At 39.1% G+C, this 16618-nt stretch overlaps 1 protein-coding gene across 1 annotated transcript in view; it reads right to left on the reverse strand.

Annotated features, from left to right (window-relative positions):
- Window positions 1–1107: 1107 nt before the first annotated feature.
- The window catches only part of syn2 (synapsin II), a 202692-nt gene continuing 187181 nt past the window's right edge, over window positions 1108–16618 (reverse strand). Inside the window, exons 11-13 of the mRNA XM_003217671.4 lie at window positions 12710–12770; window positions 7387–7630; window positions 1108–2009 (exon numbers count right to left, since the gene is read on the reverse strand). Coding sequence (XP_003217719.2) covers window positions 1874–2009; window positions 7387–7630; window positions 12710–12770 — 441 coding nt within the window. The 3' untranslated portion in view covers window positions 1108–1873. The remainder of the gene's footprint in view (window positions 2010–7386; window positions 7631–12709; window positions 12771–16618) is intronic.

The raw sequence follows: 16618 nt of genomic DNA on the forward strand, positions 1-16618 counted from the left end.
CTCTACGTGGGGTTGCCTCTGAAGACGGCCCGGAAGCTCCAACTAGTACAACGGGCGGCAGCCAGACTAATAACTGGGGCGGCTTACAGGGAGCGTACCACCCCCTTGTTAAGCCAGCTCCACTGGCTGCCGATATACTACCGAGCCCAATTCAAAGTGCTGGTTTTGACCTATAAAGCCCTAAACGGTTCTGGCCCAATCTACTTGTCCGAACGTATCTCCTCCTATGAGCCAGGAAGATCCCTGAGGTCATCTGGAGAGGCCCTGCTCTCAGTCCCGCCTGCCTCACAGGCGCGGCTGGTGGGAACGAGGGACAGGGCCTTCTCGGTGGTGGCTCCCCGGCTATGGAACACCCTCCCCAGAGATATACGGCAAGCCCCAACCCTTTTGAGTTTTAGAAAAGCCTTAAAAACATGGCTTTGTGCCCAGGCTTTTAATGAATAAATGATAAAGACGACCCAGATTGTTATATGGATAAAGTTGGAGGATATTGGACGAACGGATTTTAAACACGTTTTATGTTTTATATTTTATACTGTATTTAATTGGTTGTATTTTTATATGTTGTTGTTTTTAATGATGTATCGGCATCGAATTGTTGCCAATTGTACGCCGCCCTGAGTCCCTCCGGGTGAGAAGGGCGGGATAGAAATATTTGAAATAAATAAATAAATAAATAAATAAAAGCCATAGAAACTGGCAGTTTCATATAATGACAATGGCATCAGTGCTGTCAAACTAAATGGATCTGTGTGCCTTGTGGATATGGTGAACATAAAGATCAGGCATGTTAAAATTGTGGTTCTTTTTGCCTCAGCAGTATATGTGAGTGTGGTGCTTCAGAACAACATTGAACATAGAAGGCTCCTTGTGAACCCATTGCTGGGCAAAATAGATTGTTCTGTTTGTAGAGGGAAATGTTTGTTTCTATGGACAATATTCAGCAAGTGCAAATGCTTTTTTTCTGTCAGGCCTTGGATGGCAGTGAGGGTCATTCAAGGATGATTGCTAACGTGGCTGATATGAAAGTAGAGAAAGTAGGAAAAAGAATGTTTTGGATGTCACTCAAGCTGGTTGTTGGAGAAATCAATACAAGAGCTCAAACAATTCCTGCAGAATATGGCTTAGTGCCAGGTATATAGCTTTGCATTTATTAGGAGGTTACATGGAACTATGGGTAACAGAAGGTCATGCATGGCACTTGACAAATCATAGTTCACTGTTAACAAGTTGCAAACAATTGTACAACAAATGCGAGGATACAATAATAGAGACACACAGAGCTCTAAAACATGGCTTCATCTTGGGGTTTGCTTGTAACAAGATCTCCCAATGCTACATTTAACAAATGGTTAGCTTTATAAGGGAAGAAAACTGTTTTCAATAAGCTGAGAGGGAACTTCACAGAAAGCAGCCATGTAAAGTTGGAACCTAAAGGTATGGGGAGAGCATCATGAAAGCAGGTTGAAAGTCTGTACTCCTGAAGAACAGAATACTGTCACTAAATAAACAAACATGCTGTGGGTTCAGCACTGAAACAACTATGGTCAAAATTTACAACAAAAGGGTGTGGAATGATTTCACAATGAGATGCCTTAGTGCATTTAACGGTAAGGCCACAATATCACAGTTGACGAGGACTTAAAGCATTCTGCTGTATCGCTTTTCCTCTTGGCTTTTAATTTTTTAGTGGATTTTTATTAAATACCTGAAATTTACCTCATTATAGTCCCTTTTTAAAAATAACATATTGCTTAAGACAACAGTTGGAAAAGCAAACAAGGATCATTCACAAGGAGATTATGTTTGCAAAATGATGTTCACAGTAGACATTTGAACATGTTACAGATGCACAAAACCACACTCGCCATGGCTAATCAGAGAAGAGGCTGGCAAAAGATTTCCTCAGGTTCCGGATGGTTTCAGCTTTTGCTTCATCCTCATTCACAGACGATCGAAAGAAAGACGACTCCGTGAAGTTGAAGGCATTGGTTAGAGACTGGGATTTACTGCAAGACAAAAACAATAACAAAAGCCACACAACAGTTAGTATATTTAAAGCTTCCATTCAAATTGAATTAGATTCTGGTGACAGCAGCTTTCACAATTCCCTTTATAACGTTATGTAAATGAGAGCAGGAGATATAAATCGCTCATATCTCACCAGATATTTGACCCTGAGGACCATGTGTTGGTCACACTGTGAGCTCTAGCACTCTGCACTGTTATAGCACCATATTTCACTTTACCTGCCATCATGGCAACATTCTGTGGAATTATGGGGCTAGTAGGCTAGTAAGCCCCAAGACTTCTCTGGCTGAGAGTTCTACGTGCTCCTCAATAAACTGCAAATCTCAGCATCCCATACAGTGTTGCCAAGGCGGTTAAAATGGAATATAGCAATATAACAATGTAGCATGATCGTGGACTCAGATCTGTTCACAGATGTTTTCTCTGGATTTCTTCAGCATATAAATGTTACATAGAGGAATCTCACTGAAATCTCTATGGTCACATCTCTATATCACATTGAGGTTTGGAACAAAGACCAAAAAGAGTGTAATTGAGGTCCAAATGAAGTGGATTTTCATTGAAGGCAAATCGTGTTTATTTGGAAATGAAGCCCATTGATGTCGGTGACATTTGGTCCCTGGTAAGTAAGTAGGAATGCAAGCCTATGGCTTAACTAAGTTTAGTTTACTTTATCAGTGGCATGTGCAGGGCAATGCTAAATATGTTTATTTGGATTCCCCACTTTTAAAAAGTCAGATGTATGTCCTAATAAATCTGTTTAGGATTACAGCTTTATGTATAGGTAGTTTGCGTTGGATTGCAGCCAGTGTGTATGCATCTGGGTCAGTAAGACATATCTATAGAATGCAATAATTCCTGATGACATTTTGTAAGAAAGATTTATCTGTTATATATATTGGATTTATATGCTACTATGTTCCCTAAACAGGATCCAAACCCCAATATTGGGGTGGAGGTGGGAGAAAAGTATCTTACCCAAAGGATCCACTCAAAAGTAAAATGAAAAAGATCTAGCATAATCTAAAGATGTAAAACAATAAAATACAGATCATTGGGAGCAAAAGAGAAAGAATGACAGCATCAATCCCAGTCGTCTAGCTTGGCAACTGAAAACCTGCCAAAACATGCTGCTGTTGAAAAGACAAGGAGTGAAGGCTGCCCAGTTTCCTTGATTCAGAACCCAGGAACAGTCGGGTTTGGCTGAAGACTGAGAGATGTCCCAGAAAGCAGAGCAGTTGTTGGACAGGAAGCCCAGAGCCAGAGTTCAAGGAGGCTGAAAAATGGCTTGGAAACAGGCAGGGAAAGAGGTACCTATAATCTTTTCATCATTTGTTCTGAAATACTATTTCTCAACCAAATGGGACTGGACTGTTCCACCTGTTTTGTCCTATAAAATCCGAGGCTATTAAAAGGAAAAGGCTGCAAGGCTGCAATGCGATGGCGCTTGGGCTTCTTATTCATGAAGCAACCGTTCATAGCTTGCCTGTTTCCAACACAGACCTTTTGTTGGAAATCAGAGCAAGCGACGCAGCATGTGTGCTCAGTCTTTCATTTCTATTGTACCTGTATTTAACATTCCCTGAAAGGAAGGGGTGGAGAGGCAAAGCAGGACCTCACTTGATTAGGAACACAAAAATAAATGGTCTAATTAAATATTTATTCACAGGGCAATAACCTGCACACACATGTTAAGCAAGACCATGTGGGTGAGAATGCAAGGCAGAGACTTGCCAAATGAACTCAGTACAGTTAATCCTATTGGCAATTTGGCTTGGAGGGTTTTTTTTGGGGGGGGGGGGAGTTGGGAATTGAAATACCTCTCTTGTGCAGCTTGTGAGCCCTTCAAGCAGGCTCAGTGGCATACATATTTCAGGTCTTAAGGAATGACCTCAAGGTGAGCCATGCCAGAAAATAAGTGGCTTGGATGAAACATGCTGATACCAGCTGGCATGACAAACTATGATGTTATGCTGGTGTTTCCAGGGAAGTGGCAGCACTAACTCTGGCACTAACCCTGAATGTGATGCATAGGATGGGGGAAGAAAACAGAAGCATTTTTAAAAGTTGTATTTGAATACAGGGCATTTCAGTTCACGTGTCATAAAGAATTGAGATTGGTTTATTATTTGCATTGGGAAGTTTTAAGGCCAGTGTTTCATGATAGTTTTCATAATTAATCTGATGTTAAAGAAATCCTTGGCTTGAATCCTAGTGGTAAGTTTTCAACTACAGTAAACCAATTGAATCAACTGCTGAACAGTGAGTCAACACATAGCTAAACACCACTGATTCAGGGGGTTTAGACTAGGACTGAGGTCCTTCCTTTCTATGTATTTTATTGCGGTCCTTTGAAGCTAAACATAAAACAATGAGGGTGTTTTTATTTATATCTGTATGAGATCCAAAGCATCTTTCGCCATATGCTAAAAGCAATACAGCTAAAATCAACTTTAAATACAAAAAGTTCAAAAAGCATTAAATACAATCCTTTTAGACAAAATGTTAGTTTCAAGCAATTAAAAGTACATTTAAGAAATTGTATCAATTTTGATGGGTCAGGACTCCAATGTTTCTTTCATCCCTTCATGTCTTTCATACTTGGTATTTATTATGTTCACTCATTTTTAGGGAGGCATTTACATGATGATGATAGTTGTCATCCCCTTTTTCGCCTGTGCTCTTCTTTCTTTCAATCACAAAAAGTGACAAGGGGTGTGTGGGAAAGACTTTCCATCTTTTCAGGATGGCTTGATGTGTGCAGTGAAATATAAAACATGCAAACATGCATTTATAACTAGGCACATCTTCACTATTGTTTTAAAAGTAATCAACAATTTACTTGAAGCCTCTTTTTTATTTATGCTACATATCACACCAGCAAGTATGCAGGAAACTTAGCTGGATTTATTAGACTCACAAAAGCCCCGAACACTTAAAGTGTGGAACACCAATTGCAATTTGGGCACATTACTGTATTTTATTGGATCTAATGTTCATCTCATTTTTGAAGCTTTGATTTTAGGGAAAAAAGAATTTTCTTAGATTATGTTTGAGAATTTCCTCTGCATACACAGTACCTTTTTTGTTTCAATGTGGCTTTGTCTTTCCTATGGGGTGAGCAGGAATCTGAAGAAAACCACAAATCATCTGTCTGCATGAATCTATGTTATTAAGTCTATAGGCCCATTCTGGAGGCAGCGGAAACAGGAAGTAGCACTTACCAAAAACACCAGAAAAAAGCCGTGTGCCTGAGGACAAAATGTAGGGATTGGCAGAGAAGTTGGGGCTGGGACCCTTCTCCTTCCTTTTGGAGGTGAGACAGTTTTGGAAGACCAAAAAATGGCGAATCTAAAGGGTTATAACTTGGTTAATTGGAAATAATGGTTTCTTGTTATTGCCTTGTTTGTGACACCAGTTCCCATTAGTCTTCTGTAATTAAGGATCCCAGTAGAGAAAGATTCATGAAGGTGAAGGTAAAATACAAGAAGTCCCCAAGTTACAATAAAGATAGATTCTGTAGGTTTGTTCTTAACTTGAATTTGTATGTAAGTCGAAACAGGTACCTTTTATAGGTAACTCCAGCCATATATATATATATATGTGTGTGTGTGTGTGTGTGCGTGTGTGTGTGTGTGTGTGTGTATGTAGAGAGAGAGAGAGAGGGGGGGAGGGAGAGGGGGGGCTTTGGATAGCACAGGGAAGGGTTAACACCCCTATGATATTTGTTTTGCTGTCTGTGTCTCTTTTCAGAAGATTTCACCTCACTATCTGTCCCTGTGACAATTGGATTTTGACAAATTTGGCTTATTGTGCAAACAAGGATCGGTAATAAAGCTTCAGTTGAGAAACCTTTTCCCATGATAATTGTTTCAGGAGTGAATTTTCCTTCTTAGGGATAGATTCCTGTTGATAGATTCTCACTTCCTGTTGTCTCATCCCCATTTATAATTAGAGTTCAATGTGTTGTCAAAGGCTTTCATGGCCGGGAGCACAGGGTTGTTGTGTGTTTTCCGGGCAGTATGGCCATGCTCCAGAAGTATTTTCTCCTGATGTTTCGCCCACATCTATGGCCAGCATCCTCAGAGGTTGTGAGGTATATACTGCCGAGAAAACACACAAGAACCCCATAATTAGAGTTGTTTGTAAATGGAATGTTTGTAACTCACGGAATGCCTGTATTGTGGATGACCAAGTGTCATATTGAAATATCTTCACTAGAGACACTGGAAGCAATGACTAGAATTGTGTTGGTGACATACACTAGGTAAGTGGTTCTCAACCTGAGGTCCCCAGATCTTTTTAGTCTACAACTCCCAGAAATCCCAGCCAGTTTACCAGCTGTTAGGATTTCTGGGAGTTGAATGCCACTAGATTAACTTGGAATATATGGAATTTTTGGGATGCTGCCAACCTCTGCAGAAAGCAGCTTCCCAGCCCCATAACATGGCCTCACAGCCATTTAGAAACTGGGGAGACTCAGGGAAATCCAGTTGCAGCTTCACAACCATGGAGAGAGGACAGACATTTCTCTACCACATTTCTAGTCATAATACTAGTGCAGCTGGACACTGTCTGGTCATCCCACTCTCCCCCAACTACTATAAGACATGGTGCAGCCAGCGAGGAAGAAGAGAGACAGAAGCAGTGGTCCCAAAAGGCTAAGGTAATGTATTGCTCTCAAATACCAAACAAGAAGTATTATTAATGTTACATTATATGTGTGGCGAGAGAGCACATTATTTAAAAGTTCACAGTATTTCCTTGTTTTTTGTGTTATCTGCTATCCATACCCGCATTTAAAGATTTTGAATTCCATAAAATCCAAGGTTAAAGTAAGTTATATCAAATCTATTCCAAGTGATCAGTTGGGGTTCACTGTGAGCAGTCCCATGTATGGCATGTACCACTTGTGCAATGATTGTGGGCATACATTTATTTTGGCAATAAAAATATCTCGAGGCTTTTAGATGAGCTGTTTTAAACTGGAAATTTGAGGTTGTCTGAGAGGCTAAGGTTAAAAGTTTAAGTAGATAAGGGTTCCTTTTTTCCTCCTCAGCAGTTGTGTTCTAGATAGCAGAAGTGTGAATGAGTCAATTCCTTTTGGAGTGGTGGGGAGAAACAGAGAATGACACATTCTCCAAACCTGGGTTCCTATGAGAAGAAATCTGCATATACTACAATAATTTTTGCTTTTCCAGCATATTATAGTCTTCACTGGAAATTCTCCCATTGCCGGTCAATCTGTTCATTTTTTAACCCGAAGAGGGTATTTGTATTTTGTACAGCTTGCATTCAAACCTTTCTGGCAAATCAGTGCAAAACAAACATGGAGAAAATAAAACATAGTCTTACTTCAGTTGTGGGTGTGACTGAGGCTTCTGGGGTGCCGCTGCTGATTGCTCAGTCTCTTTGTCTGTCTGTGGCCCAGCAGTTGATGGACCTGGGGCCTGGGTGCGGGACGGTTGAATTGCAGGGCCAGGTGGACGTGGAGGCAGGGAACTTGAGGGCTTTGCAGATTGCCCCGGAGGGAACGCACGCTGTGGTTGCAATGGCTCCTGGTTTTGTGACTGCATTCCTTGGGGTTGCACTGGGCCCCCTAGGTTCAGCACAAGAAAAACTTCATAATGTATCAGTAATTTTGTACTGCCTCTTATATCCAACACTCTAAAAATATAATCCTAGAGCCAACAAAATTCAGTGTTAGGATGCCTAGCCAACTTTTCATTACCGTTATTATTAGCCATAATTCTGCACAACTGGAAAGCTGATGGATGTCTACATTAATGCTAAAAAAAAACATTACTGTTAGTAGGCACACTTCCTTGTTGCCTGGGATCAACAATTTAATAACTACCTAAACCAAGACACATTAGTTGCATTTTTCCATAACATTTCCAAACTTCCCCAATAAGCAAGAAAAATTTCGCAAGTTGTTCCATTGTAAACTGAATGCAGTGGCAGTTACAACAGAAATCTAGTAGGTGAAACTTACACAGTGTCAAAAAAGGAACAAAGGTGGGCACAGATCTACATATAATCTCCACTTAGATGTCTCAAACACCTAAATAATTACTATAATGTAAACAGAAATAAATATTTTTTTCTCTGCAATGTATGCGCTTGCCCTCTGTCCTGATGGAATAACATGTTGAGGGGCATCCTCAAGAACCCAGCTGCTTTCCTTTCTTTATTTTTGAACTGGCAGTTCTACAAACAGAGGATATACTCAAATCACAATATCATCCTAAGCTAGTTATTTTGCTACACATTATGCTTTTGGGTATCTCATATGGCCTACAGCCATTTCAGTGCCAGTGCAGTTTAAAGACCAGAAACATAGTTGTTGAATTTAAATATATTTATAGTTTGATCATAGGACTTACTATGCAAACAAATGAATGCTTAGCCAGGGTATATTTTGTCAACAGTTGTACCACAACATAGTGTTATACCAGCATTGCCATTATGAAACTCCTTGGCTAGGACATAAAATATGATGACCCTAAGGAATTCTCCACCCTGGACAGTATGTCTACTCCATGGTATAGACAATTTGACGTATAATATGAGAAAAAACAAAATTTCCTCTATGCTACCAGAAGCTCCTCATTGGAACCTTATCAGATGTTTGCAATTTGCTTGTTCACTTTGAATGTTGGCTGTGATGGGAGTCTGTGCATACAATAACATCTATTCAGAGAAGTGGCTTCTCTAGAAAAGTGATGGGAAATCCACTTCATAGAGGAATTTCGTGTTTGCATCAGAATACACATGAAGCTTCGTATTGGGAAATGGGAACAAACAATATTTTGCTCATTGTAATCGTTAAGGTGTAAGCAATGCTCCCACAAATAAAACTATGTTTTATTCTTCAGGATCTATCTTGATGGAAAGGAAACATACCTGTATTTTAGTAAATAATGAGACAGGTTTGTACACCACACATTAAATTGTGAAATCACATCAGATGATGATGATTAGTCTATCAGAATGATGCTGCATGATCAGCCAAGCTCGCTTTTGTTTAAATGAAAAGTAACTTCTGAAAGCACTCTTTCAGTATGGACAGTCTACATACAGTTTCACCTATAAGTCTATAAAGATTTAATAGATGTTGCAAAATATTTTCTTCTATCACATCCTGAATATCATGTCTACATTAAGGCCAAACATTCATTGGACTTTTTCCTTGGTTCAAAAATCAGTCATTCGGTATTATATAGCTGAGCCTGGGGCAACCTTACTATTTTACTATATGATGATTTTAAAATACCTTGCAAAGTAACAGCCGTTTTTAAAGGAAATTCCTGGGCAAGATCTCTCATTTTCTCTTTCAAGATCACATGCAAATTGATGCAATTATTTCAGAAAAAAAATCTAAAGTAGTAAAACATGTATTCTTTCATGCTGTAACTTGTCACAACTTGTTTTAGTTCTAGGAACATATACTTTAAGAATCACTAGTCAAAGTCCTGCTCCTCTGATGTAGTAGGTAAAAGAGACACATAGAAGAAGAGAAGCCAAGATCATATCTCCTTTCCTGCCTTGAATGTATAGCTTATGTTGGTATAGCTTATGAATAGACCCTATGCTTACTTAAACTGTATGTGTGATGAAATGTTGAAAATCTGTATGAATATATTTCTGTTTACAAGCTTTACCGAATATGTGTGGGTCACAAGTGACCTCAGTCTCCTCATGCTCTCTTTGTAGCTGTCTGGCAGAATGATTAGGTATGACAGAGCAAACAACATTGTGCCCAATAGTTATTTGGACTGTAGCTCCCGCCACCTGCAGTCACTGGCCATTCAGACTGGAATTGTAGTCCAAATCACCTCAAGGGCACTAAAATTGCTTACTTCTGGATCAGAAGGTTTTGCGTTTGGGCTGCTTTGTTTTAGGATAGAAAACCAAGCTTCCTTGATGAATATTTTTGGTTACTTAGAGTTTTTTTTAAAGACTTTGATTAAAAGTTTTTCCCCATTTGGTATGAAACCTTGTATGCCAGAAACTATACACTGAAGACAGATGTAACTTTTCTTTATTGCACATTAAGCTGTACAAGAGATTTCACAAAATATATACTGCAGTCACACTTCAGCATTTGCTCACTTTCTTGCAGCCGGTTTGGTACAAAAAGGCAACAACAACAACAACAATTATTATTGGAAAAGCTTTTACAAAAAAGAAAAAAAATCCAAAAACACACCAAATCCCTGGACATTAATCTTATATTGAAAAATATCACTTCCCTATTTCTCACAATATTGCACCTAAGCATGCTTGCATGCAGAGAGACATTTTGGTTTGCTTCTGATTTGTGGCAGGTAGTACTGGCGTGTGCCCTTCTAAGACCTTTTGTGTTAAACACATTGAAGTCCCGCTGGGAGACAAATAATTTCTCTATGGTCTGCACATGTGCACGTGCACACACACGTACACACACACATACGGCCCATCAACAATGCACAAAAGCATCTGTAAATACTCAAGAGTACTACATGCAAGAAAACACTCATGGCTTGATATTAATGGCATTCAGTCAGTAGGTTCATTTCTTCAACCCCAGGAGGGGGATGTGTTTTGACTGAGATTTGGAGGAGGGGAGCAGAGAGGACCTGATGTGCATGCATTTTACACAACCCAAAGGATTAGTGTGGTCATCAAAAGATCACTAACAGGGCCGGCCCCACCATAGAGGCCACGTGAGGCGGCCGCCTCGGGCGCAGGTCCCCGGGGGGCACCGTCAGGCTTCCCCCGCCCCTGCGGGGGGGGCACTTTTCCCCACCCCCTGCGCGGCGGGGGCGCTTTTCTCCACCCCCGCTTAATATTTTAAATTATCTCCGGCCGGCCCTGATCACTAACTAGTAACAATGACGATAAAAACAGAAGGTTCTTAATTATAGTAGACCAAAATGGGCATGAAACAGTAGCATGCCCACCTAACATCAAAACTGCAATCAAAAGCAGCTTGAAATCATCAGCTTACCAGCTGAATTAAAAACAAGAACAAAAACAGAAACAACTTCCCAAATGTACAACTCCCTCTACAAAAAGCTAACCAAAAATAGTGCAACGACCACTGGATAATGAGCTATAATGCTTTGCTGATAGTGTTTAAAAGGAAAATAATGTCAAATCTTGGCATGGTTTCACATGAAAACAGACTTGATTGTATTTACCTAGGGGACTATTATTAGTATTAGAATCTATGATGAAACAGTTATTTCCTTTGCTCACAGCTATTTCTACAGTATGCTTAAGATGTGCACCTTATGTTTACAGGCTAGATTTTCTGTAATTGTTTGAGTGTCTGCCTGGATATTGCTTGTAAGATTATACACATAGCCAGTGGTTATGTGACAGTCGTAAGCAATTATGGCTATAAGAAAGTTTGGCAAAAGCAAAACTGCTCAGGTCACCTTGCACTATACTTCATATTTACATACACTTGAGTCAAACAATGACATTCTAAGCCTAAGCTTTTTTTTCCTCCTTGAGGGTCGCCAACTGATATGTAAACATTTCTTCATGTTTTCTGTTGCTTATGCTTAAAACAATTAATTCAGCAACAGCTGAATTTTTCTGGTATTTAAATTGTGTGGCCACACTATTAGCTAGTACAGAACAACATAGCCACATACTGCATCTATGAACTATACTGAAAAAAAACCCGGAACCAACAACAAACAAATCCATAAATATTTGAAGATCCCAACCAGAGTGGTAAGTGCAGTATTTTTAAAATAAGGCTTTGAATGGCCTATCAAAAGTTGTAATTTACCTGCATTATTTAGGTAGGAATTTCTGGTAAACACTTGCTTTAATTCTGGGCAAGACCAGATGGCTACTTCATAAACACCAAAGAAGCTCTCTCATTGAACTTAAATACATTCAGTAGCTTCATGTTGAACCAATATTGCACACTGATGGCCCATTTTATAGTACTGAGGCTAAGAATTTAATGCAGATTTTTAAAATAGAAAAAACATCTGCATTGAAAATACAGGATATTTATGCATGCCTTGAAATAATTCCTTCTTATATCATAGGAAATGATGAAAATAAAAATACTAATCTTTCATTTCACCTATGAGTATGAACTCAATAATTAGTAATCTTTACAAAATTATAAAAAGAATGATTTTATTTAATATCCTACTCAATGAGATTTTTTAAAAATATTAGAATAAACTTTCTGTGTTAATCATGCACATTTTTTTTAAAATGACTGTAACACACGTTCTCACACAATTAAGCAAAAGTATTTAAATCTCAACCTGCATTGGTTATTCTTTTTACCTCACAATATAGAATACTTCAAAAAATACTGTCTAACCATTCTTAATATACAGTCAGTCTGACTCAGTAGAGGCACAATTCTTGTACACTGTTGACAACGGCCCTGAATCACAAGTTATACAGAGAAACGTTAAGTAAGCATTACAACACAAACATGAACAGATAAACAACCAGACAGTATAGTTGACACTGCATAGAAAAAACACAGTCCAGGTCAGCACTGAAACAATGCAAAAACTGCACAAAAACTGGTATTGTTTGATTCCTTTTTTTTTTGGCTTTAACCTGTTTATAATCTCAATAATTTAAGTAGCCTGGACTTGTTTTGGTCCTACTGCAACGCCATTACAGTCGAGAATGTACTGTAAACAACCTTGAGGAGGTGGTCGCTGGGGTGGGACTTTGCTTGATTCTGGATCCTTATTTGAGCCACTCTGCAGTATAAAACAAACAAAGCAAAGCAGAAGAAAAGTTTAAGAAGACAATTACAGTATGGTATCATAACAGAATCATAAGTAGGGGATGGTCCTAGTTGATCTTAGGACTCCCATATAACAAGCATATCTTATCAAATAAAAACCAACTCTGAGGATTAAACTCACATAATTCTAAATAGCACTAGAATCCACATCATATGTTCCCCTTACATAACAGCAGGTGCCAAATTGTGTGCTTAACATTTAGAGACATTGCTGCTGCTGGTGGGAAGAACACCAATCCTTTATTTCCCATCCCCACACTGTTGTTATCTATCAACAAAAAACCAGATCCAATTTGTGATAATTAGTCCTTTTCTAAGGGGAGGTGATTTTTCCACAGACTATCAAAAAATGAGGAAAAATTAAATTGGGCCTCAATGCCCTGCAGTGAAAATTTGCCAATAATTCCTGTCAACTATGGGCGCTTTCAAACAGGGGTAAAACCTGCACTGAAGTGGGTTTAAAAAACCTGCTTTGGTATGAGTTTTTGTCCCCCCAAGCCACCCAACACCTGGGCTTTCTTGGGGAGGATGGCTACATGCCATCCAAAACCTAAAAAGAAAACTTGCCTGGACACCATTAAGGTGCTCCTTGTGTCCTCCTGGCACAAAGAAATGATGTGCCAGGAGTTGGGAGGGGGGAATCGCTCCTAGGCTCCCCCTTTTCCTGGCGTGTAATTTTTTTGCTCTTAAGAGGTCACAAGGAGCACCTTAATGGCGGCCAAGTACGTTTTCTTAACTTTAAAGAGTTGTTTTGGGAGTTTGGGGGAGGGGGGGGGAGATGTTGGGCACTATCCCAGACCTTTGAGCTCCAAAAGCCAAAAAGATTCAGGATGGCAAATGAGGACTCACCCCTGGGTAGTCCCATTGAGTATTTGATTAATTCAGAATAACTGAAGTTATTCCAAATTTGTTTTTACCGGGGGTGTCATTTGGATGCCCCTGGTAAAAACCCAGACAGGTCCCTGAGTATGGGACTGTCTGGATGGTCCCTAAGAGAACAAACCCAAGTAGTTTTTAATTGCGTGTTTAGCATCAGGTGTGCTTTGGCATGTACAAAGCTTGCCTGCAACCCATCGAGATGAATTCAATTTCATAGAGTGGTAGATGACAACAAAAAAGAGAGATTTAGCTGGGTGTCAACAGTGAACAATAGCTAATTTACCAGAACACAGAAAGAAATATTCTCAGGAACACAAGATAAATAATTAGCTATGCCACATCTTTCTTGATACCTGTAGAATGTAGAGTTTTATTCTAAAAGAAATGTAGAGTTTTATTCTAAAAGATTTACAAGTATTTCCATTTTCTGATGTAGCAGAACCAAAGGCCCTCTCTCCACATGATTTACTCCTTGGTTCTGTTATCTTGCCCCTTGATAACCTGTGTGGCTCACTTTTTCTGGACACAAGTTCCAAACACAAAGTGAAGACATAGACAGACAACACAGCAGGGGAATATATGTGATGTTGCATAGAGAAACTGAAAAGTGCAAGTCTGGGATAAAGAAATGGGAACTTTATGGAAATCATTCCTGTACACATAAATACAGTTTTGCTAGTGCTCTGCAACTAAGCGGGGGAAATGTTCATGGTTTTCTTATACCTAAAAAAATCACACTGGGATTCTTCACTCTGGAAAGTTTTTGAGGGCAATTTACTGGTGCAGTAATACATCTGGTTTATCTAACTGACACAGGGATTTGTTCTACTAAAAGCAGATAAAAGCAGTGTTTTCGAAGTAACCTTTGGACTAGTAAAAGAACGTCCATATAGAGCTGGAGCATATATAAAATGGAGATTCATATAGTTCGTGCAGCATTGGGAACTTACTGGTTTTCCCTAGCAAAGAAAAAAGGACTATAAGTGCTTCTTTTAAAATTTCCTTTTCTTTTTAGTCTTTGCCTTTCCATTTTAGTTGAACATAGAGATTTTTGCTTATTCAGCCCTAACATTTTTGACTGATTGAAACTGTTAAGGTAGACAGATTTCCTGAAAATACGTTTTTCACAGAAACACATAAAACCAATGTTTATTGGATATGGAAGCATCTGAATTTGCCAGAGGCATTTATTATATTTCTCAAGTGTTGTTTGAGTGTGATTATTTAAAAACTTTATCAAACCAACCAACCTGCAATCTAAGCTTAATATAGACCATCTCAAAGGAAATGCCTTTGGCTTAAATTAGGCTTCCCAGCATGCTAGATCATGCTTCCTGTTCACTGCATTTCCTCAAATATATGCTTTGTTTGAGGATTTTGTAGGCTTAATAGCCCTTGCACCCTTTCCGACGGATGCACTTGCTGCTCCCTAATCACTGGCTGCAGTTCCCTAATTGTATCAGATACACAATCCTTTAAAAAGCAAACATCCACCAGAATTTGCAGGCACTTCGCATCACTCATATAGCCATATCATGCTGGTGAGGTGATTTGTGTAAGTTGAACTAAAATAAATTAATTACTGCAAGAAATTAGGAAGGGTAATGACTTTTACTCAGAGAATTTTGATTTATTTTTGCCCAAGGAGATTAGATGGCTGTTGTGGTTTCTCCATATTTAGGTCTGGAAGTATAAATTACTATCAGGAAAGTCAAAAGCTTTTTACAGTCTGACAAAATAAAGATGTAAATCCTTATTTCATCCTCACATGCAAAAACAAACACGCCCCTCACCTCATGAGAAAACATATGCTTCTTGGTAATTGGTAAGATTCACCCCATATTCAAACATAATATTCTTGATTACAGATTGAACATTTTTCTTCCTAAAGGTATCACTGGATTACTGTAATGTTAAACAGATATATAAATATTATTTAGCTTGTAGTCTGCACAATATGGAACTCACTGCCCATTGAAATCAGGCAAGCCCCCACTCTTTTAGCCTTTAGGAAAGATTTAAAAACATGGCTCTTCCGGTGTGTTTTCGGAGAGTAACTGTTACACACTTTTTTTGTTACTCCCCCCATCATCTATCCTCTAGACTGTTTTTCTATCTTATGTCTCTGTTCCCCGTGGTTTTATTCTTATCTTTTTCTCACCCCAAGTTTTAACTGAGTGTTCATGCGGCCCGCCCTGTTATATTGCTTTTTTGTTTTTGTGTTATACTGTACATGATTATTTATTGTATTGCTGTAATTGTATTATGATATGTTGTTTTTATATTTTGCTATATTGTATTGTCCTGGGCATGGCCCCATGTAAGCCGCCCCGAGTCCCCGTTGGGGAGATGGTGGCGGGGTATAAATAAAGTTTTATTATTATTATTATTATTATTATTATTATTATTATTATTATTATATGGTAATCTATTATTAGAATAGGAGCCCCCAATGGTGCAGTGGGTTAAACTGCTGAGCTGCTGAACTTGCTGACCGAAAGGCTGCCAGTTCGACTCCAGGGAGCAGAGTGAGTTCCTGCCATTAGCCCTAGCTTCTGCCAACTGAGAAGTTTGAAAACATGCAAAATGTGAGTAGATTAATAGGTACCGCTTCTACGGGAAGGTAACGGCGCTGTCTATGGACAACGCCAGCTCTTCGGCTTAGAAATGGAGATGAGCACCAACCCCCAGAGTCGGACACGACTAGTCTTAGTGTCAGGGGAAACCTTTACCTTTACCTTTACTTTTATTATTAGAATAAGGTAAGTGGCCTAATGAGATGCAGTGAGAGTATTAAACTAGTTGAATGGTCAGGTACTCATTTGAGTGAATACTTAGTTTAGAATTAGTTGAATTAAAGCAGGGATAGCAGATCTAATAGTCAGAGCCATTTTAGCCAAGGGTGTGTATGTAGTACATGAG

This window comes from Anolis carolinensis, chromosome 2, assembly GCF_035594765.1.
Source record: "Anolis carolinensis isolate JA03-04 chromosome 2, rAnoCar3.1.pri, whole genome shotgun sequence".
Lineage (NCBI taxonomy): Eukaryota > Metazoa > Chordata > Lepidosauria > Squamata > Dactyloidae > Anolis > Anolis carolinensis.